The 27,346-nt window shown below is 32.4% G+C and overlaps 1 protein-coding gene and 1 pseudogene across 4 annotated transcripts; both read left to right on the top strand.

The window, feature by feature from the left end:
* The first annotated feature begins 706 nt into the window (after window positions 1–706).
* LOC128192434 (glycine receptor subunit alpha-2-like) lies at window positions 707–11,601 on the top strand. Of its 4 annotated transcripts, none has more exons than XM_052865089.1 (9): window positions 707–1,103; window positions 3,090–3,175; window positions 4,748–4,812; window positions 6,350–6,417; window positions 7,703–7,929; window positions 8,502–8,584; window positions 9,027–9,170; window positions 9,291–9,658; window positions 9,898–11,601. In XM_052865089.1, the coding sequence occupies exons 1-9, from the start codon at window positions 1,095–1,097 to the stop codon at window positions 10,063–10,065; spliced, it is 1,218 nt and encodes a 405-aa protein (XP_052721049.1). In that variant the 5' UTR covers window positions 707–1,094; the 3' UTR covers window positions 10,066–11,601. The 4 variants fall into 4 exon arrangements, with proteins under 4 accessions (XP_052721049.1, XP_052721050.1, XP_052721051.1 ...); XM_052865090.1 differs by having other exon boundaries at window positions 709–1,103; window positions 3,085–3,175; XM_052865091.1 differs by having other exon boundaries at window positions 714–1,103; window positions 9,027–9,158.
* Window positions 11,602–16,469: 4,868 nt separating this feature from the next.
* On the top strand, window positions 16,470–25,991 carry LOC128192435 (glycine receptor subunit alpha-2-like; annotated as a pseudogene).
* The last annotated feature ends 1,355 nt before the right edge of the window (window positions 25,992–27,346 follow it).

The following is a 27,346-nucleotide window of genomic DNA, read 5'->3' as shown; positions in this document are numbered from 1 at the left end:
CATTAAAATGTTACTTACTATGATATAACTATTGCTTTAGTCTGATTGAACTACATAATCGGTCTGCACTTATGTAGATATCTGTATATTAATCGCATTGCTATTACTTAAAATTTCACATTCCTACATTGCATGTTTTATATAGCTATATGTATATGGTATATCGCACATCTGACATATTTAAGTTCCAACCATATAATACAATTGTACAATTGATTGTATTTACACGTCATTGTGGCATGCATTCATTGTATATTATCGTAGACTTGCACGAATAATGATTCACGAAACTTTGGCGGTTAGTGAAGATACATCACTTAACTGCCTCTCTGCCCTCTAGGGATGCGCGGCTTTCCTTGCCTCAGTTTCATCAAGAAAAATGTGTACTTACATCGCCTGTTGCTTTTTACTGTACATGTATTAATTTAAAGCCCTCCCCAAGAGAGAATCTGGTGACCATTGATTATCGTAGAAAGAAATGCTGTGCATGTTTCTTTATAAGAACTGTACATACCAAAAACTAAACTGTTGTTCAATTGTGTAATATAACGGTACGGTGGATCATAGACAATGTGAGAAATAGGCTCTATAAAAATGGCCGAACAGTTACACGCCAAGAAAGGTTTATCCGAGGTCAAGCCTCAGTTCAGAAAACATATTGTAGGTTTGCATGGCTGACACCATGGCCGTACGATAATTAATCCCAAATCTGATTATTGCCACATTTTGTTGAAATGCGGAATACGAGCCACGAGAAGGCGCTGAAAGTATTGTATCATTAATGTGCTGAAAAAGCTTTGGAAAGCTAGAGGTGACGATTCTGTCCCTTTCGGAGGGAAAGAAGAGCTATATTCTTGTAAATGAAGTCCGAAGAGATGTTTTTATCGAAGATATTCAGATACTCATCCGGTTCTCAGGTGGCACGCAAGAGGAAATAATTATCCCACCACGGTTCATGAATTTGTGTACTGTTTGTTCTAAAGATCAGCCTCGCACCTTGCACTCGATCAATAACATTGTGGAGAGGTTTTGACGAGGTTAATTCAGCTTGCAGTTGTACTTTCGATCATCACAGATTACTCTGCAAGGGTTTTATGACGCAGGTAAGTACTTGTTACCTTTCGATATCCAAAAGAGAAAATTACATTAAGTTAAGGAATACTGCTGTTGATTTTTGGTTCGAAAAAATCGTTTTACGATTTAATCAAAACATAGCTGTTTGACAGATGGTAAAAAGATTACGTAAATTCTTCTTGTAAATATCAGAGCAGTCGTATCATTTATCTATAACTCTGTCGGGTGCAAACTAAAAGAATTTATTTGGTGAACAAAAAAAAATCATCAATATAGCTACGATATTTCCTCATTTCCTATAAATTGCTGAAACAGCTGTGAGCATTAAAACTTATTCAGAGACATGCAACAGAGCTGAAAATGACTATATTGTTATGTTATTGATATGATCAATCTCATATGTATATAAAAAAATTACACTGTTCAGGGGACTGTGTTGCTTCTAAATATAAGTGATTATTTTCTAAAAGACGTCGACGTGTAACAGTTATCCGACATGCATGCATTAAAGAGTTTCGCTCCTTAGGTTTTGGGTAGTCATTTTTGGTCACTTCTAGTCTGAAAATTCTGCATCACATATTAATTCTAAAAAAGCTTATTTCAGACTATATTTTTTTAGATATGACCCCTACTTGTTTTACTTTTAAATGAGACATTAAATGTATGTCTGTTTGTATGCAAAGTTTTGGAAAGATGACATTACTATAATTTTTTTTTTAATTGCGTTATAATTTGATAACTCAAAAATTTTGTTACATCTGTTGTGGTGTTCATTATGTACTGGCCTTTAAAGCAACCGGTAAAGCAAGACTTTTTAAGTTTGACTTAGATTTTACTTTTATAGTCACTACAGGTGTTCAACTTCATACTGCATTAAAATCATAACTAAATAAAAGTTCAAACTATAAATATTTTTTGTATTTTTTCAAATAAACAATTTCCATGTCAAATTTTAGCAACCATTTCAGGAAAATTATAATATCTGTTTGGGGCTCTATATTTCCAAAAAGGCATGTGACATGGGTCGCAAATAAAATGAATTAACATTCAAGGTCCCCGTTTTTATATCTTAGTGGTTTTGGATGATTGACATTACTATTATTTCAGGCGCCAACCTTCTTATAGTGAGCGTATTAGAAGTACTGACCGTTGTGAGAAATATGTAGCTCTCAATATAGCAGACAGACTGTATACTTTTACTTTACAACCCAATCCATTAATATTCTTTTACAAAGTTGTTATCTGTTTCCCTAAATAATAAACAATGAATATTTTTGAATGCACTATAGTAGTAGGAAAAACAGCCAATGTTTTCTTTGCCCTGTAAACATTGGAATGGATTTTCTATCGACAAATACGTTTGTTTGAACCTAAACCAGAGAGGAAATTCGAATTCATTACCTAATAGAATTTTTTAATTACTCAAAAGCATGAAAAGGGTTAAATTAAAAACTTTGCTGTGTAAAATTAGTTTCTTAGCAAAACAATATACTTATTGTTTTACCTTTGATTCACATAAAGCAGAAGACAGATTGGGTATTCATATTTGTAAATAGATTCATACTTTTGAAATAAATATGAAAAAGGGTCGATTTTCCTGTATCGCAAAACGACCCAATTAGTTGCCGCGAGTGTAGCTAATTTATTCTAAAGCCAAATTTATTCTAAAGCGAAATTCTTGTGACAGCCATTTATTTTTCCAATAACCTTATCAATCATCCCGTACAAATTCTGCATTATGAGCAGATACCAGAATTCCGAATTGGGGAATATATACCAATATTTATTGGAAGATTTAACAAATTAATCATTTATTGTATTTATTGCTCCCATGTGAAACGATCGATATAGCTTAGAATGGAAGCAATGATGTTTAAAACAAGGTCCCAATAAACAGCAACTACCACAATGCGGTGATCGTGGACTGAACTGATCCATATGTAAAAGAAACATCATCTTTATTCAAGTGCCGATTTACACCGTTTTCTTATCATATCAATTTTCTTTTAGTATAGATGGCTGCCATCATGCAAATGACTTGTTTCATTCTGGTGCTCTTTTGTATTCTTCTAGAGTCAAAAGCTTCAAATTTCAGCAAGCGGTGAGTATAAACAGTGCAGAAAATAAACTGCGACTTAAATTGTGTTCTATGTAATCTTAAAATGAATTAAATAAATTAAATTTATTTAAGTTTGAATTTACAAAAGAATTTTACAACGGAAGGAACTTGGATATGATTCAAGGATTCAATGTACTTTTTTCTGTTTGTTTAGCAAACAGAAAAAATGACATTATAAAATATAAAAGTGTTTACTAATATTCTGATCATGTCCTCCAAAAAATAATGTCATTCTACTCAAACGTCGCATGTATAGGTACATAAAATTTAGGAGACCAGCGATTTAAACTATCTTTAATCTAACGAGATAATATCCTATTGCACTGCTTAACTGAAGAATCAAGAAACTTTTTATACACATTTTTCAATACCCTTTTATTATCACCGATTGAAAATAAAATGTTTAACTGGACGGAACCCAGATGGAAGCTATGTACAGTGAAGTATATAGCGATCTGTAATTACCGTTTAAGGATTTTCTTTGTGTTTCATGAAACTGAAATGAGCCACCCCAAAGACTCTTTGTAAACTCATATCGATCATCAATTTTATATTGGTTTGTAAGATATGAATATGAAACACAAGACTTATGCGTATATTATTTTCATTCAAAGGCTCTCACCATCATTAACTTATTGTTACTCACAATCGTGTAAAACGATTCGTTGATGAACAACAACGTGATGGCAAAATATATCATGTTTTCTTTACCTTGGCTAAGAACTTGCATTGTTATTCTGAAGACGAGACGAATTGTTTTCTTCAAAGCAGTAACCTATTGCAAAACAATTTGGTGTATAAATTAGTACGTCTCTTTCCACGCCAACATTTCCGCACAAAAGGTTTTATAATCCGCTCCAAAGATCTTGGAACTTTTCTTTCTTAGCGAGTGGAAAAAACTAAGACAGCCGTATTTTTCAGACGGTTTTTTAAAAGGTTCTTAGTTTAAGAAGCATTTTATTTAGAAAGATACACAGAAATATGTGAATGAATATGGATCGAACAACAGTCAAAAAAATGTTGTTGATTAAACTATTTCTTTACCATCTTAATGATACCAATAATTCGGACAATATTTACAAAAAATACCAAAGAAATACATGTATCTTTATTGGTCAGATAAGAATACGATAAACCGTGCGTAAAGTAAATAACTGCTTATAAACATTAAATCTATTAAATATGAGACTTCAACTCGCGTATAATTTTTTTTTAGATGTAAATGTCAAATATCAACATCAAAATTTTTCCTCAGTTTTAATAAAAACAAAGATTTCTCTTTGATCAGAAATTCTAAATAATTTGTTTTGTACCAAATGAATGGGATTCCAAGGTCATGGGAATTATAACCCGAAATTAATTTATATTAAATATAACTTCACTTAATTGATGCTTTAAACATTGTACCTAACATTGGCGGACGGGTAATATACAATAACTAAGTGCCCCGAAGTACTTGAGTAACGAAAAACGTGTGCACGGAAACGATTAGATATACAATTTTTAAGGAAAAGACACGGTTAAACTGTAATGCATCTAATGCTAATTTTTCAGACACGAGTTTTTTGACGTCATCCTAAATGAAGACTACGATCCTAGAATCCCTCCAATGCACGACGGTAATATAAGTTACTTGAAAAAAAAAGATACACTGCATGTATACAACAGAGCGTGTACCCGACCCCTTCTTTCCAATATATGAATGGTAATTTTACATGCTTTAGCAAATTGATGTAAAAGATACTGAGAAATTTGATTTGAGTTAATCAAACTAACTCGTAGAGCTAAAAGCATCCGAATTTGTTTTATGTTGTAGTTGGTTTGTGTCCCAAAGGCCTTATGATTACCGATAGCTTTCAATGTCTAAAAGGGAGACAGTTTTAATTCAATAGGTTTCTTTCAGATAAACTGAAACGTTGAACAATTTGTAATGGCACAAATTGCTGTTTGGGTAAAAACATAGTCAATGTGCTTTACTGAAAGCAATTTCCTTATTAATTGCTTATAAATATTTGAAACCTGAGCTTGTAGAAAAAAGGTATTGAATAGACGGAAGGTGACAAACGATGATAACAAATACAGGTAATAAGACCGAACCTGTTTAAGTGTATGGGCGCACAACGCATTACTGCTACTTACAGTAGATTTTGTACAATTAAGTATGGCTATAAGTTTGTTTTATGTATGTACACAACCCCAAATGATAATTATTACAAAAACTATGTTCGTATGCATTTATTTTTCAAGTAAAGTCAGTACTGCAAATCATTATTAAATGTTTTTTTAAAAAGACGGTAACAATTTATGAAATATGAAGATAAACATTGAAAAATATTGTTTCCTACAACTGACTTATATAAGACTATTCTTAATCCAGTAAACTTATTTCATTACTTTATGATAAACGTGATGACTTTTAATTTTAAGTCAACTTTCCTAACTAAAGTAGCAATATTCCTTCCCCACCTGCATATGTAGTTTTTATTTCTCAGTTAATTAGAAACGCAAGGGCATGCTCTACGTATAAACGTTTTCTCAGACAAGGCAAGCTACCGACAAACAAGTTGATAAAACAGGACTATCAACAGTCGCGATTGAAGTCATATTTTCGTTAGTTATATGGTCGATACAACGACCTTGTCAGCAAATACAACCTACAATTGCTGACTGACGTTTTTTATATTTATCATTAGACCGTAATTAATAACCTAATTGTCTACGGATTTTTTCCGTCTCCCCCGATTACTACAAAGAACACAGGGTGGGTGTGACCGGTCGGCAGATGATGCTCACTCCTCCAAGGCACCTGATCCTAATTCTATTTTTTATTAAAGAGGTCTGTGGTTGCTCTGCTCCCGTTTTGTATTTTCTTTGGACTTTTGATTTTGCAACCTCCCCCTTCCACCCCTTGGACCTAGTCATAAATAGTGCCGATAGTTGCATTAATTTGAATTTATTAGATTGATGAAATAATATTACAAACGCTTAACATTCATAAAACAAAACACAACCTCTTTTCTAAAATAATTATTCTAATTTTAAATGAAGTAATAAATGCTCAATGCAAAGCAATTTTTAAGAGAATTGATTTGAGTGACGAGAAAAATATTTCTGTTTTTATTTCAGAGAAGTGATTTCTTGTTCTTTTATCTGTAGGAAACCCAGTTTTGAACACCATACAATTGTACATACTTGGAATTGACTCAATCAGCGACAGTACAATGGTAATTCTGAACTACAGAGCGTTTGAAAACACGAAAAACACGAAAAACTAGTTCATGCTTAATTTGTTCAATAGAATAGATTTTTGAAAAGTTATTTTAAGCGGAATGCTTGAAGAGTGTGAATGCATATGTACATGTATTTAACATTTTTGATGTTGGTAAGTCAATAATAAAACAAATACATGTAAGTTAAGTGTGATCAAATAATTGAAAAGATCCAACCATTGGCAGACACAAGTCAATACTCTGGTCTGTAACAATGAAAGCATAGCAGTTATATCCCAAGGTAATAAGAGTTTAATGCCATTTTACGGCACACAAAAACTTGCGCTTTTGTGAGCAGATTTATCTTGCTGTACAAATTCTTTTCGATTCCAAAAATTCATCGGACATTTTACCATTGGTATCGACACTGTTCTTTAAAACGCCATTACCAGCCCACTTAACGTAAAAGAGTATAGTTTGTTTACATGTACAAATGGCGACTCTCGGTCTGCACCAGCTGAAGGTCTGTACCTCCCGGTCTGAAAAATTCAGATGGACGAACTTGGAGCTACAGAGCCAACAATATATTTTTTTAAACTGCAATTTACGCGCGGAGCACAAAACTTGCGCTAGTTTTAGTTTTTTAGCCAGAAAAAAAAATAATTTGAGAAAGATCTAAATATAAAATGGACTGTTATTTTTACACCTAACGGAAAATGTCATACATGTATATCGGTTAATTTGTCTACATGGTCACGACTTTTTTCTCAAATAAACTTTGTTAATCTATTGATTGGGAATCAGTCAACTATTACTGAAATACCATTCCACAAAGATATTGGATACTAGAAGTAGGCCTCATTTAGTCATACAGAATACTTTGTGGACATGCAATAATAGTGGCCTGAAATAGAACGATAAAATGTGAAAATGAAAAAAAAAAACAAGTTTGATATTCAAAACTAGATAAAATGTAGTTGTTGTTTCATTTACAGTTTCCTTAGTCCTTAGTCAATATAATTAGCTTATTAACCAAATTGAGTGTAAAGTTGGCAGCCGATTGATAACTCCAGAGCGATCGGTCACATTGCTATCACTCTCTTTCACACTGTTAATCAAAACTGTTTAAAATGAAGATGTTCATTTTATAGCTTCTTCAGTAGTGTAAGTTTTAGTGCTAGGTTTTGTTTCCTTTGTTTTTATCCCATGTTATTTATTTTTTGTGTTCTGAGGAAGGGACTGGTTGTCCTAAAATTTTGACAATTTCAATTATGACACACAATAATTCATTTCAACACAGGATTTTAAGATGAGTTTCTTCCTCCGACAAAGATGGTATGACGACAGACTGGCATATGCAGAACGGTTTAACTTCTCTAAGGTTGAGTTAGATAACAGAGTAATGTCCAAGGTGTGGATCCCAGACCTGTACATCAAGAACGAGAAAAAGTCCGAGGTTCATGCAGTGACGGTACCCAATAAACTTATGCATCTGTACCCTGATGGTCTGGTCGTATATAGTATGAGGTACTAGTACTTTTTAAATACATCAAACGAATTTTTTTGTCGTACGTTTTTAAGTGGAACCCGTTATTTTCACATAATTGTTTTGCACAAGTTTACGGGAATTTAGCATTGCAAGCGAGATGAAAGATTTTCTTGTCAAATGTCTTGTAAAAAGCACCGGAACGTGCTCTAAGGGGATTGTACATTTACGTGTCTTAGTCATGCCAGTGTTTGAATGGAAATTTAAAATGCGTATGCTTTTATTTACAGAATGATTTGTTGCTAGAGGAAACTACAATGTACTAGTTTGCTTACGGTCATATTCATTAGATCGTTTATATAAAATGAATATATTTGTAAAATACGGCGATACAAATGTTGGCGTCATTTGTATAAATGATTATAATATATAATAAGCAGCGGCCAAATTTTATAGTTTCTCTTAAAGTTTAAATTGGTGTAGCTATAGTAAAATGTGATCAATGTTTTGAATGATGAAATATTTCATTTTAAAGAGATTGTTACATTTCTCATAAATTTTAGTTTTTTCCGTTTTAAAATTTCTAGGTGAGCCTTAATATGCTTTTTTGCAGGGTAACAGGAACTTTTTCTTGTCAAATGTATCTACAAAAGTACCCATTAGATCAACAGACATGTTCTATGCAGATGGAAAGTTGTAAGTAAATGCAATTCATAAATATCTAATATAGATTTCTTTCATATGATAAAATAAGTGTTATTTGAATTTGTGTTATCATTTGCTTATTTTCATTTATTGTCATGTATAACATCTTCCCTAAAACTGAAAGGAGTAAACAACGTTTGAATTTACGAGCGTGTAAAGTTCTTTAAGGTATTTTCCTTCAGTAAGTAGACATTGTACAATTTTTTCCTTAAGTTGTCTTTATCTTACTGGTAAATTACATGTATATTAATGTCAGCAAATCAGCAACTAGATGCGAAGAACTAAATTCGTTACGTTGCAAGCAATCAAGACTCCAGTTATCATGGGAAACAAAACGTTTGATCTGATGATCTGCGGCTGGCAGATTACGAAATGTTACCTTTAAGCTCTTTTGACAAGATACTGTATTATAATTTTTAATGTCTCTTTCTAGTTGGTTATAGTACCGACACGCTAACATTTCAATGGAACGATGTTCCGTTGTTAACTAAACCAAACCTTACCTTGCCGCAATTCAGCATAGGGCACGTTACCAATCACACTTGTGATATCACATACTCAAATGGTAATTCCACTGGTAAATATAACTCACATCTTTCTACTTACTATCAATTCTTTCTTTCATTTACAATATTGGTTCACACAATTTTAAACTTAATAAACAAGGTTCTCCAACATGCGTTTTTTATATTTGCAGTCACATTCACATGTTTGGGTATCGACATTGAAATGAGCCGTAGCTATGGATACTACATAATCCAAGTGTATGTTCCAAGTTTTCTTATTGTCTGCCTGTCTTGGGTTTCATTCTGGTTAAACATAGACGCTGTTCCAGCTCGAATTTCCTTAGGATTGTTGACTGTTCTCACCATGACTACCCAGAGTTCAGGGGCACGTGCCACTCTTCCTCGTGTGTCCTACATAAAAGCTATAGACGTCTGGATGGCAACATGTCTTCTATTTGTGTTCATTGCTTTGATCGAATTTTCTATTGTTAATGTCAAAGCGAGGGTTCAACAACGCAGATTATCTTTGAATAAACTACCACTACTTATACACAATAAGGTATGTTATTAACTCTTTAGCATTTTGTACATAGATCAGAGAAAAAGATTTGTAATATTTAACCTCTAAACGAATAAAAGTTTTATTAATTTTTTAAAATTTTTACTCTGGTAGATTGAATACCAAATTCTACAATTTTATTAATTTGACAACACTCTCTCATTAGAATCACTGATAAGAAAAGAAGGTGTTAGAATTCATTCTGTGGTATTAAATATGTAAACGTCGTTTGTTTTCAGGAAGAGGCTAACGTAGAAAATCCTGAAATAACAAAGAAAAGTCGAGACAATGCAAGAAGAGTTGACAAAATTTCTCGAATACTTTTCCCCACTGCTTTCTTTGGTTTTAACATCATATACTGGACTGTTTATGTCCTCTGGATTCCAGAGAACCAGTTGCATAATTGATAATAGACATAACTTCTATTTACATTCTGTTAAGTTTTTATCACCTTCCATATTTTTTAGCACTGTTCTTTCTTTGTTTATTTAGATTTTTCGAGCTTGAGATATATCCTGTATATTCGTTAAATGAGTGTTAATAAGTGATTAATATTAAAAAATAAATACAGACATTTGTATATTAGTTTTTCGTTAAAACTTGGAATTATTATAATTATGTCATTCCTCATTTCCAAAGAATTTTTGACGATATCTTACACAAAATATTTTAGTACTTGTTTGACTGGTCCGCGTACGGTATTTCTTTTAATTAAAAAACTAACACAAAAATGCAAATTTCTCCATTTTTCCAAACTGACAGTAATAAGAAGATAAACAATAATAAATACAACATCTACTGGAAAGTTGCATGATAAATATGCATTTAATATACATAAAATAATTAAAGATTCCGTATGCATGCCCATTAACGGAAGGCGGGCTATCATAACGGTAACCCTGCACATTGCCAAACAATACCAAGTAACCTTATATGCAGCATCAAACACTATTTTTTAGTTACATCCAATTCAAAGATTTAAGAAAAAACAACTTACATATTCTTGATTTCTGACTCCGATTTCTCGTCTCCGACGTCAGAGTAAAGACTAAGAAACATTGTTGTTCTAAATTACCATAGCTCTCTTTTTATTATCTTAGGTCTGATTCTAGTGACCTACTTTTGCCTGACCTTTGTCGTCTGTTAACGTTTGAAGTTTTTCAGCTTCTTCTTTAAACAACTAAGGTATTCATGACCAAAGGAGATGAGGAATTAGAAAGCGTTAATGCTCATTTGGTTTAGTCGTAAAATACACTTTTAAATTTAAAATTTTCCAATTAAATATATTCGATAATGTTTTTAAACAACTTTGCAAAAATTTTTTAGCTTTAATAAGTTTTGAATATTTTAACAAACGAAAAGAAAAGCAAATGCCTGAAACCCTGGTGGTATCAAACCCACAACCTTAAAAAGACTAGTATTATAGGGTTACCCAATGTCTGATTCTTTAATGACTGATTCAGTCACAACAAAGTGCGTTCTTTAATTGCTATATGCGACTTTTGCCACTACTTTACGGACAGATAATATTTTTCTAAAACGTTTACTTTATTTAGACTGCACAAAAATATGGAGCACAGACCGACTTTAAAAAAAGAAAATGCATTTAAGTTTTAAACAAATGAATGAAAGCATACGTCAGTTTATATCAACAAATTCCAAGTATTAAACATACATGTATTTATAGTTATGTTGAATATACATTGTTCTGAATGATTAAAAAATATCATTCTTGTTGACATTTTAAATTTTCAGTATCTTATCCGTCCTTGTGTAAGTAATTTACACGCCTATCCACCCAACTTCCTTTGTGTGTAGCATGTGTAGGAAAACACGAATTGTGAGAACTCGTTATCCTAAACCTTTACCTTTACATTGTGGTATAAAATGATGTAATTTAATTTTTCATCTTTGCTATTAACTTGTGTTATGCATTTGTAATGTGCATGTTTAAGAAAAAGTTAATTGCATGACTACATTTAAAAGTAATCAATATTGGCGTTAAATGCAATTATAACTTGCCTGGATGTGGATAACAATTCATGAGATCATGATATATTTAAAGACACTATATGAATCTTGAATAGGCCAGGATGGCCAATTTAGCCTGTCAAAGATACGAAGGTCATGTGCTGTATCAGGCGACTTATGAGGCGATCATCATAGCTGATCACTGAATTTTGCATGGTCCTTTCTTTGTAAAAAACAAATAAAGGTCTGCTTTGCTTTGAGATAGCAAGACATCTGTGTGTTTAAATGATGTGCACACTAACCAAGAAGTAGTTGATTCGTCTTGCAATTTCTAAGAAAACTGTAATTGAATAATTGTTTTCAAAACGTTTCTATTTTCTTAGTCATTAGTGTGGACACTTTTAAATATTTACATTCTAATGTGTTTTTCCATTAAATTTTGTGATGTTTAAATGCCTCAAAATGCAACAACTTATCACTGCGTATGAATTAACATGTAATTTATCTAAGTAGTTTTCAAACAGTGATTTCTATATTACCGGTTAAAAAAATATATTTTATACATGTTGTCAAAGCACCATGTTTACAATTATTCAATAAAAAAGTTGATTTTATTGTTAAAATTTCAAGAGTTATTTTTCATGGATTATATTTTCATGCTCTTCGATCTCAACTGAACAGTCTATGTGATAACCAGATTAAACCGGTTTTTATAAAATAGCTGTCCTTGCTGTTTTACTCCCTCCGTGATCTGCAATTTGTATCGATTTATCAAAGTAAATAATTGATTTTATCACTAAGGGAATGTAAATATAAGCATTTAATGATTTATTTTTGACGTCGTCGTGTCAATAACTGCCGTCAGTTGAGCAGACAAATTATCAAAACGCGCGTATTCAATTTGTCTGCTCACCTGACGGCAGTTATTGACACGACGTCGTCAAAAATAAATCATTTAATGCTATGTTAAACAAAACAAATATTTCAATTGTACATGTAGTAATAATTTTCAGTATCCACTTAAAAAATGTGTTCAGAATTAATGTCGCTTTTTTCGATAACGGATTGGGCATAGCTTAAACCTGTTGTTGACTATTTCATTTCTATTCAAAACATTTTAAAATAATGTACTAGTATACTGGCTGACCAATTTAAAACAATGTCTAAATACTAATAACAAAGCCAATGTAATATTATTTAAAAAATTCATTTTGGAATAATGTTATGCAATCACTTTTGATTTTGATAAAATAAAAAAATGTTGATAAGTAAAATCTTATTTTAATCTTCCGTATATTTATCTAACAACAATTGAATTGAAATATCAATTATTATATGTCCAAATATAATGGTTGACACTAGAGCCTCTCATACATTAAAGATCCAAGACCATACCAGACTGATCACTACACAATTTTGAATTTGTAGATACTACATCCATGTAGATTTTTGTACCCTTATCTCATTAGAATATTAAATTAGGACTTCCTCGCCCAAGGTAGGTACTTCTATGTCTCAATGCATCTTCACATTGATCAATCTTTGAACAATATAATCATTACAAGTCATCGATATTTATATCTTGCCAGTTGTAGAAAAAAGAAATTACGTAAACAGACATTGAATTTTACCATTCTGGTATTTGAATGTTTGTCCATAATTTGCACAGTTATGCAGGTAGCAAGGGATATCTCATAATTATATGAGAAAACAGCAAAGACAAGGTCTCTGCCTACATACATGTACATGTAGAAGTGTCATTGAATAAAATAGGTCCCAGAATGAGAAACAATTTAACATCATACATGTAACAAATAAAACAAGTGTTTGAAATTCAATTATAAATGTCACAATATTATGAAGCAAAAGGCAATAAGCATGAACTAGACATCAATGAGATAGTGACAACCCCAAAGAGCCTCGCTCAAGTAATAGATAACAGGATGAAATGCCTTTCAGAGAATTTGGCTTTGACCTAATTTGTCTAAAACTAGTTTATAAAAGAGATCTGCTAGGACCTTCACATTTGACCTTAAAACTTGGTTCATTGTCACTGAACATTTTTTACCAAAAGCTCTGATAATGTGAAATAGGGCTAAGTGCACTGAATATAAGGATTTTGCGTGTTCCTATGACCTTCACCCTTGACTTTCAAACATCATTCAAGGTCATTCAAGGCATACTCTTTGATCAAATGCACCATGTTGGTGAAGCATGATTCGGATTCGACCAAGAGAAGAGAAAGTAAGCTCAGGACAAAGAATTTTCTTTAATTCTGCTTTGGTGTTAAATCTAGACCTAGAAACATGGTTTAATATCATTGCACACCCTTTAACAAGTATCGCTATTAGACTGTAGATCACGAGTTCGAACCCATCAGGGGCTTTTGTTCATATTCACTGATAAAAGGTTTGAAAATCATAATTATTTTTAACCAAAACTGAATTTCTACGCCTTATTTACTTAGAAATGTATTCTTTTTATGCATCGTCTGTCTATCATAATCAAGTAATTTTCTGCGGATCTAAGAAACTATTTCAAGTTGCATTGAGACATTTACTCTCGTCTTCTAATAATACAAAATTTAATGCTTTTAAAGTACACGTCTTTTATTGGGAAACATATTGATTATCTTTAAGCTGCTACATGTACGATTTGATGGCTAGAAGAACAGCGTAATTAGTGAAGACAGGGGTCAGGGAATCGTTATAATCGCTCAACTACAGACGTAATATTTGAATTACATAGTTTAAAGAAAGTTAAATAAGTATCAAAGACTTTATTGATGTTTTATTGATTACGAAAATCTTTTACTACGAATAAGAGAGAAAAATCATGGCACAAATTAGTAAAGTCCGGCATCACTCCTCAGATCACTTTATGTTGACGTGGGAGCCTCCGTCAGAAGTGCCGGTAAAATATCCAAGGAATTTACAGTCAACACTGGAATACTGCAGAATGAAGTCGTGTCTTCAATTCTCTTTAACATGTTTATAAACGATCTAAAAAATCATTTCATTAGTAATAATTGCTAGCCCTCCGAACTAAGAGTGTGCAGACGACGTCGTTATATTCGCAAATTCACCAGATGAGCTCCAAACTACTCTAATTGCTTTTACGAATATATTTCTCAATGGAACTTAACTGTTAACACCTATAAAACCAAAACTTTAATATTAAGAAAAGGAGGACTCATTGACCATTCCTGGACAACAATGAAATTTTGGAAAACGTTGACCTTTAATTCATAAGGATTGTGTTTAAACTATAACGGCAAATTAATACACTGTACAAGGCAAGAGACTAGCAGACCAATATAGAAAGGTACTGTGCGGATTAAACTGAAATCTTTAGAAATTTCAATTTAACGCACAAAACCGGTGTCAACTTTGCGATATATATGTTTAAAGTGTAATTTTATATGGAAGTGAAATCAGGGGTATACATCAATCATCAGAAATTGAGCGGTTTGTGCCTATAACTTTGTAAGAATGTTCTTGGTGTTAGACGTAATGTATGTAATTATATGATTTATTGTGAATTAGGTCGATGTCCGCTTATTTTACAAAGAAAATTGAATTTTACTGGTGTAAATTACAAAAAACTAAAAATTGTAAAAATTCTAACAAGTACCTGCGTAATAGTACTGAGAATTGTGTAGCTTCTAGTGTAAACTGGGCAAGAGACGTCAAATATGAATTGTTCCATGTGGATCTAGGAGAATTCTGGATCGGAGAGCAGTCACTTAATACTGGCCACTTTTAACATATATATGAAAAAGGAATTTTTGATATTTGCATGCAACAAAGCAATGCTTTTATGGGAAATTCTTCAAAGAGTCTTTCATACAGATGTAAAACACGATTACTCGAAAATCCATTCATACCCACATGTACCAAAACCAATGCAGAATGATTTTCAGATACAAATTTCATAAGACTTCTTTACAAGTTTAAATATTGAAAAAGGAAGGTACCAATGTAAGAGTAGACAGTCTCGAATATGTGATGTTTGTGATCCCCAAAAAATTGAAGACTAATTTCATTTTATTCTGCAATACCCAAAATATTATAATTTACGGGGAGTACTATTATAAGTCTTCAAGTACATTTAAATTTCTTCAATTGTTGGGTTCAGATCACGTATCTACCTTGGTTGGTTTTGCTAAATATATAATAATGTACTTTATTAATCCGTAATAATTAATTGCCAAATTGTATGTAACTCATTCAATGAATTTAAGAAACATATTTCTTTGTATGTAAAATATGGCTTGCATTTATTCTATGCCTCTAGTTGTATGTAAAAATCGTTGACTCAAAACTTATACTCAAATCTGTATATGATATGCATTTAATTTACTATTTACGTGTGGGACTGTGGAACCCTAAATCAGCCCCCCCCCCCCCTCCCCCAATTTTAGACTCCTATGAATCTACTGTGAAACATTATATTATAATATGTGGATTATTGTAAACTGATGGGCTGTATTGCCCATAGTTGTATTTCTGAATAAATATATATTTATGTCCATAAAATCAATACTTTTGAAATAAATCACTATGATGAGGTATACACGAATTTAAACAAACTAGAGATTAACAATTTTTACCTTGTCAAGATAGTTTTTAAATTAAAAAAAAAACCCATTTCTTTAGGCCCAATGTTACAAAATCGTATATACTACTTTACAATGAAAAATCACCATGTCATCGTCTGATGTAGCTTGATATTTCTCTTATCTCATTTTATACTAAATTACGCTAAATTATTAATAAATATTTCGAAATTGTATACATTACATGTACGTGTTACCACATGCATATCCATTTGTATCTGCGTTAGGCAGAATACACTTGAACTTCGTATTAATGAAAATATATATCAAAAATCATCAAGAAGATAATGGAAAAACTAACGTTATTGGGAATCTCCTTATGGATACTTTCTTGTACAGAAAGAACATCTTGCTCAGGAAATTTTACCAGCAGGTAAAACTGATATTGATCAATTGTACGATTAATCACTGAAAATGTCATGATTTGATCGATTTTATTTTCATACAATTTTTAAAAGTCAGTTTATTGCATCAAATGGAATTAAAAGATGAGCAGAGTCCTTTCTATTGACTTTCTTGCAGAAAGGTTGAGCAGAACATTTTAAAACACTTTTTTTATTGCTTTTGATTAAAGAAACGATTAACAGAATGCCATTTTGTTCAATATGTTCTAAATTACATAAATGACCTCACAGTTTAAACTCAGAGAAACAAACAATAAATCATATTTTTTCCAATCATGCAACAAACAAAAAATTATGTTGCATAATTATTATAGGAGGTAAACAATACATTTATCAGAAATGCTTTAAACTACATAATCTGAAAACTTTTTATTTAAAAAAAAATACTGGCTAATCTTTTACAAAAGTTTGGCAAATAGTCACACAATTTTTTTTTTAATTTTTTCTCAAAACATTGTACTTGTAGTTTTATACTTAATGTGATATCTTAAAGGGGCATGGTCACGATTTTGGTAAAAAAATCATTTTCCCGATTTCAATGTTTATAATGATTCAGTAAGGCATTTTTAATAGGCAACCAAAATTTAAGTGTCATTCATTGCGTTATAAGCGAGTTACATCGCTTGCAATTCTTTTCTATGTAAACAAAGCTTTTGTTTACATATTGAACGTTGAAGTGAAAACATCAGTTTTAGACCAAAAATGAATGTAGTAATCTTTCAGATCTGTTTATTTATGCTTAAGATGTATAAGAAGATGGAAAAATCAGCTTAAAAAAGAACTTTTACCGGTATATTGAACTAATGTAAACAAATTCGGGACACGAGCCTTGTTTACATGACAAAGAATTGTGAGTCCTGTATCAAGCTACTGACTCTCCAGTTTCATTAGGTCATTGGAAATGCATTTCTAAAGCATTGGAATAATTAAAACAGAAAAATAGAATTTGACCAAAATCGAGACCATGCCCCTTTAATAGGCTCACGTAGAACATTCCAGCGTTGAATCTTGGCTCTACCAGAAAAAAAAAAACTCTTAACCATATACTTTACTATCATTTTGAAATAAAGGTTAAATTCATAGATTTATCTAAACTCTTCAAAATACTAAATTTAGATTCGTTTTTAGTCAAAAAATTGTCGATACTTTACTGAGCAACTATGACGAACGGGTTTCTCCTACAGACTCTTTAGGTAAGAAATTACCACTTTATTTTCCATTTCATATGACCTTCTTCCGGGTTTAGATTAATAACATGTAAGCTTTCTATTTGTTAATATGTATAGAATCTGGACCGGTAGAAGACATAGTACAGCTGTACATTCTAAGTCTCGCTTCGTCGGACGAGACTTCGGTAAGTATGGCGGTACATGTAACTGCATTTACTTCTTTATTCACAGATAGATTACTACTTAACTTTACGTTTCTCAGGTGTTTGATTTTTTTTAAAAATCTACTAATGTCACGGTTGTTGTAGTTATAAATCGAAATCAAAGCTATGATAAAGCCCTTTGGATATAGTTGATTTGATCACACCCCACCATAATGATCGACTCATAATACTAAAAAAATGATCCCTTAATTCTTAAATAACTACTTTGGAATATAATTTAGTATTTCACATGACTGTGTTCCTGTCAAACGGTTTTATTTTTACGGTTACTTCATGCATCTGCTTTACTTCCCAATAATATACAGGTTTTTTTTAAATAGCTTCCTGTTATTAAACGTCGCCAGGATCGATATATATGTAATTTTCAATCTCAAAGAACATGTCTGCATGCACGATATCGTTCGTGATATGAAACCAGAAGCCCACTCATTTATCAGTTTTCCAGCTTACGGTCAAAATCTAGTAAATGAAAGGTGCCTACAGGTTTATGAAATTCAAGATATAAATTCTTTTAATAATGCTTCATAACAATATCTTTGTTTCATAGGGTGTACCGGGGCTTAAATTATTTTAAAACACGATGAAAAATCATGTTTTAAGCAACAATCTTCTATGAAATATGAAGGATAAAAGTAACAAATCTCAGAGTTTTGTCCATTTTAGGCTAATGGAATGTATCTAGAATGCCTACAGTCTCTCCAAAAACGGCATTAAACAAGATCTTGACCTCCTCTTTAAAATAATGTCAAATTGAATATAGGTACCGGGACTATTTTTCCCATGATTAAATATAGAATGGCAAAATATTGTTTTATTTTCTACATAATTCCTTTAAAGCCGTAAAATACAGGAAAAGATTCAGCAAATCAATTATGACGTCATAATGGTTCCTACACCTGAAAGACACTCTGGAATCATTTACTAGATCTTGACCTTAATGATACATAGATTAGAACTATATTGGCTTTATTTTGAGAGTTCTTTAACACATTCCATACCCTTGTATGATAGTCGATGTTTGTCCTTGTCGTCGGTTTCTTTGACAGAAAATGACAAAACAAAAAATAAATCTTCGATTTCAAAGCGACCCTTTAAGATATATAAAAAAGTGTTGGGTTAATTATTTAATATATATTTAATATTATTTTTTGTTTTTTGTCTGGATGCTTAAATCGGCGATATACAACAGCCAAGGAATTGAAACATCACTTTGCAAAAAAAAATCCCCATATGAGATCTATAAAGTCTACACACAGTGTATCAAAGAAGAAGGTTCAGAAAGTTTTCATTTACGATCACTAGAAAACGGAGAGAATGACGTGTACGATTCAGTCCCCAACCATTCGAAGTTAACAAATTATCTTGCCATTTAAAGAGCATGTGCGCAGAAGCTAACATTCTTCACAAAACATTCAGGTAAGCGTACATGCGCTACCCCTGTACTGAGCCCGAATTTCAGAACAAGAAATAATGAGAAGGGCTGGACATGAGTCAGTAGAGACTATACGGAAGTACAAAAGACCTTCCTCGGAAATGCAGCACGAAGTGTCAGGTGCTTTTGAAGCTTGAATTCCATTGGTGTCGGAGAATGAGCTTTAGCAACTGACTATACTCTGTCCCGAGTTTTTGCTTCCACCACTTTTCCCTTGATAAATACCTTTGTGCTCAAACTACGCTAATATGAAAAATGTCCTGATTATCTGTTTTGAAACGCCCCCTCTACCGCTTCAGGTTTCAATACACATCCCAAAATTGAAAGTCTACGGAGAGTTTGCATTGCATCAGCCATTAATAAGCCCGGATGATAACGTTGAAAGATTGCGCGGTGTCCCGAGTACTTCCGAATGGAGAAAAGATGTAAACATTTCCCATTATAAATCTCAATAAGAAATTTGTTTTCCTCCCTGTAAACTTTTATGAGTTAAAAGAGATAATTTATCAATGAAGATATCTTGGATATTTTCCATTTCATCGTTTTCAAGTGTACTTCTTTCACAGGTATGTGTATTTTATTAAAAATCATCAAAATGTGATGGAAGCAATAACTTGGGACAGACTATAACACAAAGATTAAAAGCGAGGCAAAGGAGCATGAGCCAAAGTTGGAATTTTCTCTACATTATTTATTTGTTATAAAAACTGGCTTCAGATTTCAATGTCCATTAGTTTTTCTTATTCATTTCAGTACAATAAGTATGGATGGACGATTGATTAAAAATATTTACATGTAGTTTGGTGGTTGTTGTTTTTTCCTAACATTGTAGGCGGATTTAAAAAAAAAATGCGGGGTGTGCTTGCCAAATAGAAAGTCGTTTCACACCATGAATCATGAATAGCGTTTGGTAAAATAAAAAAATATCGCAGGTTGCGATGTTTGAAATAAAGCTTTTATCTAAATAATGTGCAGTTTTCAGAGTTTATGCACATAGTGTTTTGTATTTTAAGGTATTGGACATCTTCATATAGTGACTTTTTTCTATCGGAATAAACAATAGAATCAAGCATGATATATTTCGTGGATTTTTTTTCTTCCAAAAATTGTTACCAGTGTGGCGCAATGGATTTAATTATAATGGACTTCTACTGACGTTAATATCGACAAATGTACCATACTACGTTAATAAATTTTTTTAATGCATTCTACCTGAGATTCACCAGAGCAGTCTTTTAATAATAAGAAACATTGAAAAAAAGACATGTTTGGTACTTGAATAGTACATCTTTTAAATGCAGATCTTCTTGCAAACACTAAAGGAAAAAATTAATATTTGATGATCATAGTGTTTTTTAATTGCTCGTTAACCCCGAAAGTTTGTTTAAGTTTGTTAATATAAACCTGTTTTACAAAATCTCTAATGTGAAGACTAGATTTTACTGTGTGCTATTGTCAAGGCATTGGTATCATAAAACAATATGCTTTTAATTTTAGGATTTTACCATGAGCTTCTTTTTGCGTCAGAGATGGAGAGATATCCGTCTTTCTCACAACTCTAGTGGGGTGTCCGTCCTTGAACTTCACCACAAAGCCATTAATAAAGTCTGGATACCTGACATATATTTTGTCAATGAAAAAACTGCTACTTCCACGATGTTTCTGTTCCCAATATAATGTTTAACGTATTTCCAGATGGGAGGGTGTCTTACAGCGTAAGGTAACTAGTTCAACTACCTCCATATACAGTGTCTATGATCAAAGGGTGTACAGTAAGCTTGAATGATGTTTGTAGATCTAGTGTCAATGTCATATTGGATCATGCAATTTTTTTTAGATTATATATACTCTCTACTTAGCCCTATTTGGCTCATACATGTACTTCACATAAATAGAGCTTTTGGGTTTATAATGAGTAGTGACTTTGAACTAAGTCATCGTGATGGTCATATCAGTTTCTTTATAATCAGTTTTAGACCGTAAGTTTTTATCTTTGGCTTAATCTTCCTCGGAGAACAAAACATGCCTGTAGTAAGGGGTAATGAGATTGGATTAAAAGTATTATGCCAGCTGGAAAATGTCCAACTTATAGATGGGTGTTGCTAAAATGCGGAATGGAAAGCGGAACGGAAAACGGAAAATCTTCTTTAATGTTATTTACTTGATAGATTTGTTAATCATGCTATTAAACGATATACTTTATGTAATTTTTAATTTTTTTGGAAAGATTACCAATATTAGATTATTTATTCAAGAATAACTATTTCCTCAAAATTAAAAGTACATGCATTGACCACTATATTCTGTCCCAAAATATCATTGATTCACATTTTTCTGATTAACTCGATATTTATATATACCTCAGGGTTAAAGCGATTGTCTTTCAGAAGCATAAAAAATGCTCATCATTCCCTCATTAAAACGTCCTCTCTAGCTCATCAGCTGGTTTCAAAACACGGCTAAAAATAAAGAAGTCTACGGGTTTATTTTTTAAATCAACAGACCCAGATTATAACGTTGAAAAATTGTGCAAGGTCTTCTTAGTGACTTCCAAATAGAGAAAAGATGTCAACATTTTCCATTATGAATCTCCGTAAGAACCTGTGATTCTTTCCGATAAACAAATGATAATATGTCAATAAAGTTTTATTGGATATTTCCCGTTTCATTTCAATTGCATCTTTTACAGGTATGTGTATTTTTTTTTTAAATCGTCCAAATGTGCTGCATGAATATTTTGGGATTGACAGACTATAGTCCTAATTTATATTTGGAAAATCTAACCAGGCAACGTCTACAGCTCTCTATACGGATCATACTTATATAGCTGCAGGAATTAACAACCGCCAAGTATTGCTAACGTAAACAAAATTGCATGTCTAAAAACACTAGTTTCACTAGATACCGGGTATTTTAATGTTTAATGTACGTATTTAAATTTTGACTGTCGTCAGTCGTACGTTTTTTTCCCCATCTCAATGATACTGTATCGTCTGTATGATATAAGATCGTATAGAACACCAAACATTCAATGTTCAAAGTATATACAACATATTTGAAATATAAAAATACTCAAAAACACATAAAACGCCTTCACTATCTGCGTATGTTACGCTGATATGCCAGCAATACTATATAAGAAAAAAAAGTAAAAAATTGTTAGCTTATTTACCCGTTTAATCATGTTAATATTTCACAATTCGTATACATTTGATTTTTTCCGTTTCGAACTCAACTAAAGCCAATTGAATACAATGCTATATTTGATAGACATTCAAAAGAATATCAATAAGACAGCCACATGTTGATAATCATTCATTAGATATGAATAAATGATACAAAGTAAATCGTTTCCGGCCAGTCTATACCCTTTTAAAGCAATAAATGTGATATGATATTTTCCGTTCCGTTCCGTTTTCCGTTCCGCGTTTAAGCAACAGCCCTTATAGGTCAGGGCAAAGCAAAATTCTCTGAAATGCTTTTCATCCTATTGTCCATTATAAAGCAGGGTTTTTTGATATGGTCACCATCTCAAAGTTGTCTAGTTTTCAATTGTATTTATACTACCCTGAGTTTATGATAAGCACAACGTTTAAGCTGTAAAAGATAAATTTTCGCCATTCAGTCAGGCGAATAATAACTAAATGTCTTAAAAAGTGACCAAATTGTATTTAACCTTTTACTAGGTTCACCATGTGATTAATATATATCTAGTTCTGCTAAAATATCATAATTTAAATGATATAATTGCAAATAAAAACAATTTAATAAGTTTCCACTTGATTTAGAGTAACTGGAACGTATACATGTGAAATGGACCTACGGAAGTATCCACTTGATATACAGACATGCCACATTAAAATAGAGAGTTGTACGTAATTGACGGCACCAGGAATACCGTGATGGAGGGATTTCAGGACTCAAAAATTAAAAAAAAAATTATACCTTTTTGATTCATACGTTAAGCTTTTTTGAACCATTTGTTGAAAAAAATGGAACCAATTTGGAGAATTAAATCATTGTGCTTGAGTTTTATTGTAGATGGCCAAAGCACAAACTCTTTGACGATTCGCTGGAATTCTCCACCAGTGGTATTGAGCAAAAACATTAAAATGACACAATTCAGGATAGAAAAGACTGTGCCTTTTATATGTGATCAGCAGTATATGGAATGTAGGTAAATATAAATAATGTAAAGATCTTCAACCACCCCACATTCATACTAAGACATCATGTAAAGAGCTTCAACCACCTGACATCCATAATAAGACATCATGTAAAGATCTTCAACCACCTCTCATCCATAATAAGACATCATGTAAAGATCTTCAACCACCTGACATCCATAATAAGACATCATGTAAAGATCTTCAACCACCTGACATCCATAATAAACATCATGTAAAGATCTTCAACCACCTAACATCCATAATAAGACATCATGTAAAGAGCTTCAACCACCTGACATCCATAATAAGACATCATGTAAAGAGCTTCAACCACCTGACATCCATAATAAGACATCATGTAAAGATCTTCAATCACCTGACATCCATAATAAGACATCATGTAAAGAGCTTCAACCACCTGACATCCATAATAAGACATCATGTAAAGATCTTCAATCACCTGACATCCATAATAAGACATCATGTAAAGAGCTTCAACCACCTGACATCCATAATAAGACATCATGTAAAGAGCTTCAACCACCTGACATCCATAATAAGACATCATGTAAAGAGCTTCAACCAACTGACATCCATAATAAGACATCATGTAAAGATCTTCAACCTCCTCACATCCATAATAAGACATCATGTAAAGATCTTCAACCAACTGACATACATAATAAGACATCATGCAAAGATCTTCAACCAACTGACATACATAATAAGACATCATGCAAAGAGCTTCAACCACCTGACATCTATAATAAGACCTCATATAAAGAGCTTCAACCACCTGACATCCATAATAAGACCTCATGTAAAGAGCTTCAACCACCCCACATCCATAATAAGACATCATGTAAAGAGCTTCAACCACCTCACATCCATAATAAGACATCATTAAAAACTGTTGGGGGGGGGGGGTTCGGAGAGGGTTTACTTTGGATTGGGATTTCTTTATTAGTTTGTCAATTTATTTTTGGTATATTGTGAGGGTAGTTTGCCCTTGACTAGTTTGTAAAGCTTTGTGGTTTATTTAGGAAAACAATAAGCATTGTTTCAGTACTGTCGAATCATTAAAATTCGTGGTGGCTCAATTTTCGTGGAATTCGTTGGTACATATACATCTCATCCACGAATTAACATCCTCCACGAATTACTAAATTAGGGTAATAAAGTCATATTTCCTATATAGGTTTAAGAGAATACACGAAATTACGTCCCCACGAACCTGTAAAATCTAAGCAATCCACGAAAATCGGCCCCCACGAAATTTAATGATTCCACAGTATTTAATAGAATTTCGATTTACCTTAGTGATAATACAAACAATTCGAAGTGAAGTAAGGTTTGTGCAATTACAGTGTAAATAGGGTTCTTTTTTTACTTCAGATGTCTTTGCAGCAATTTTTAAAGTGTAAATAATTATAAAAACTAAAATTGAAAAAAAAACACGTACAAATTAAAATAAATTATGCAACTTCAATTATTCCCTTTGGATTCATAATTATATGTAATACAGATAGAAGTTATATAAGTATAAAAACTTTACAGATAATTACTCCTGCATAGGAGTAAATTTCCACCTGTCCAGGATGAACGGCTTCTACTTTATCCACATGTATGTGCCGTCCATCCTGATAGTCATGCTGTCCTGGATTTCATTCTGGCTTGACATCGAGGCTACTGCTGCCAGAATATCCCTTGGGATTCTCACTGTGTTAGCAATGACAACCCAGAACAAGTTCACAGGAGTTCAACATGTTTCATATGTTACAGCTATGAACGTCTGGACCGCCGTTAGTCTAGCATTTGTGTTTCTAGGCGTAATCGAATACGCTTACATTCATGTTAACACGAGGAAACAGGTGAAAAAAACGATAAACGAAAAAGCCTCCAACAGCATTTCCTCGAACATCCAAAACTCCAACGAGATTGAAAGTGAATATTCTGAATCAAACGGGGAAGCCAAAGTCTCACAAGTAAGGTTTACATCTAAAAGTAATTCAAACAATTTTTATTACAAAAAAAAACGTATTCAAAATTCTTATTCTAAAATTCCAACATTTTTTATTTAAGGAATCACAGATAAAAATTGCCAGTGTCGATGATTTGGATATAAAGAATGGAAGGAAAGTGGACCGTCTTGCCCGAATCGTATTTCCGATCTTTTATGTCTTTGTTAACGTAATCTATTGGTCAATCTACACTGTTTGGGAACCAGTTAAAGACGAGCCTCAACTAATACATTAAGATATCTTTTGCACTCCTTACAATATTGTATTTTTTCAATGATGTGCCCTGGGGGAACACCACATTAAAGATTATCGAAAAACAAAAGAAAGATTACTGTGGAATCATTAAAATTCGTTGGGGCCAATTTTCGTGGATTGCTTAAATTTTACACGTTCGTGGGGACGTAATTTCGTGTATTTTCATATACTTACAAAAGGGTTATGACTTTATAGCCCTAATATATTAATTCGTGGGGGTGTTAATTCGTGGATGAGAGGTGCCCACGAATTCCACGAAAATTGAGCCACCACGAAATCTAATGATTCCACAGTATGATCAGCATGACAGAACAAACATACTCAGCAACAATGCTTTCTAAATTTTAAATTTGATAAAAAGCATAATCTACATTTCCTGCTCCTTAAAAGCTGTTCCGTGACATTTTTAAAATTACAATTTTCTGCAAAGTGCAAGCAGAATGTTATCATCAAAAAGAGCACTTTGACATTTACAGATCAATACAAAGCTGTTTGCTTGTAACAAACATGATACATTATTTTAAAGAGGTTCGCTTCTCTTTTTTAAGGTAACTATTTTATGTCACCTTTAATCTAAAAATTTTGCATTAATATTAATTCTATTTGTATATTTATATTTAAAATACCAAATAAACCAGTATACACTTACAGAGTTTAGTAAGGGGCTATATTTTGTGGCGGAAGGTTTTCAAGGAAAAATGAACCATTTTTTATAACTTAATAGTTTTAGAGTACCGTTACTTTGGCCTCCCAATTTTCAGCGCAGACTAAAATTCCAGATAATTTGTGTATTACGATATATTCATGTTCTGAAAAACATTTTTGAACAATATTTTGATATTTCTATCGATATATTTTGGCATATTTAGCTTATATTTCATAGAAGTAAAAAAACACTCTAATTTCTACCTAAAGCTCGCTTATTTTATGTCATACATGTATCTCTTTTTAGCTCACCTGAGCTGAAAGCTCAAGTGAGCTATTCTGATCACATTTTGTCCGTCGTCCGTCTGTCTGTCCGTCTGTAAACTTTTTACATTTTGAACTTCTTCTCTAAAACCGCTTATCCAATTTCAACCAAATTTGGCACAAAGCATCCTTATGTGAGGGCGAATATAAATTGCAAAAATAAAAGTCCGATCTGTATTCAAAGCGGAGAAAACCTTGAAACTGTAGAAAAAGGGGGGTGCATTTTTAAAAATCTTCTTCTCAAGAACTACTGATTCCAATTCAACGTAGTTTAGCATAAATTATCCTTATGGGAAGGAAAATATAAATTGCAAAAATTAAGTGCTAATTCTGTTTCAAATCTGAGTTATTACGAAAATAATAATAAAGGAAATGCGTGTTTCAATCAGTTTAATAGCTTCGGGTTCAGCATCCGGTAATCCGGCATCCGGTAAAATGGGTAGGCAAGACTTGGTC

The sequence above is a fragment of the Crassostrea angulata genome, chromosome 7, assembly GCF_025612915.1.
Source record: "Crassostrea angulata isolate pt1a10 chromosome 7, ASM2561291v2, whole genome shotgun sequence".
NCBI lineage: Eukaryota > Metazoa > Mollusca > Bivalvia > Ostreida > Ostreidae > Magallana > Magallana angulata.
Note: the sequence above shows the minus strand (reverse complement) of the source record. Positions and strands in the feature narration are given on the sequence as shown.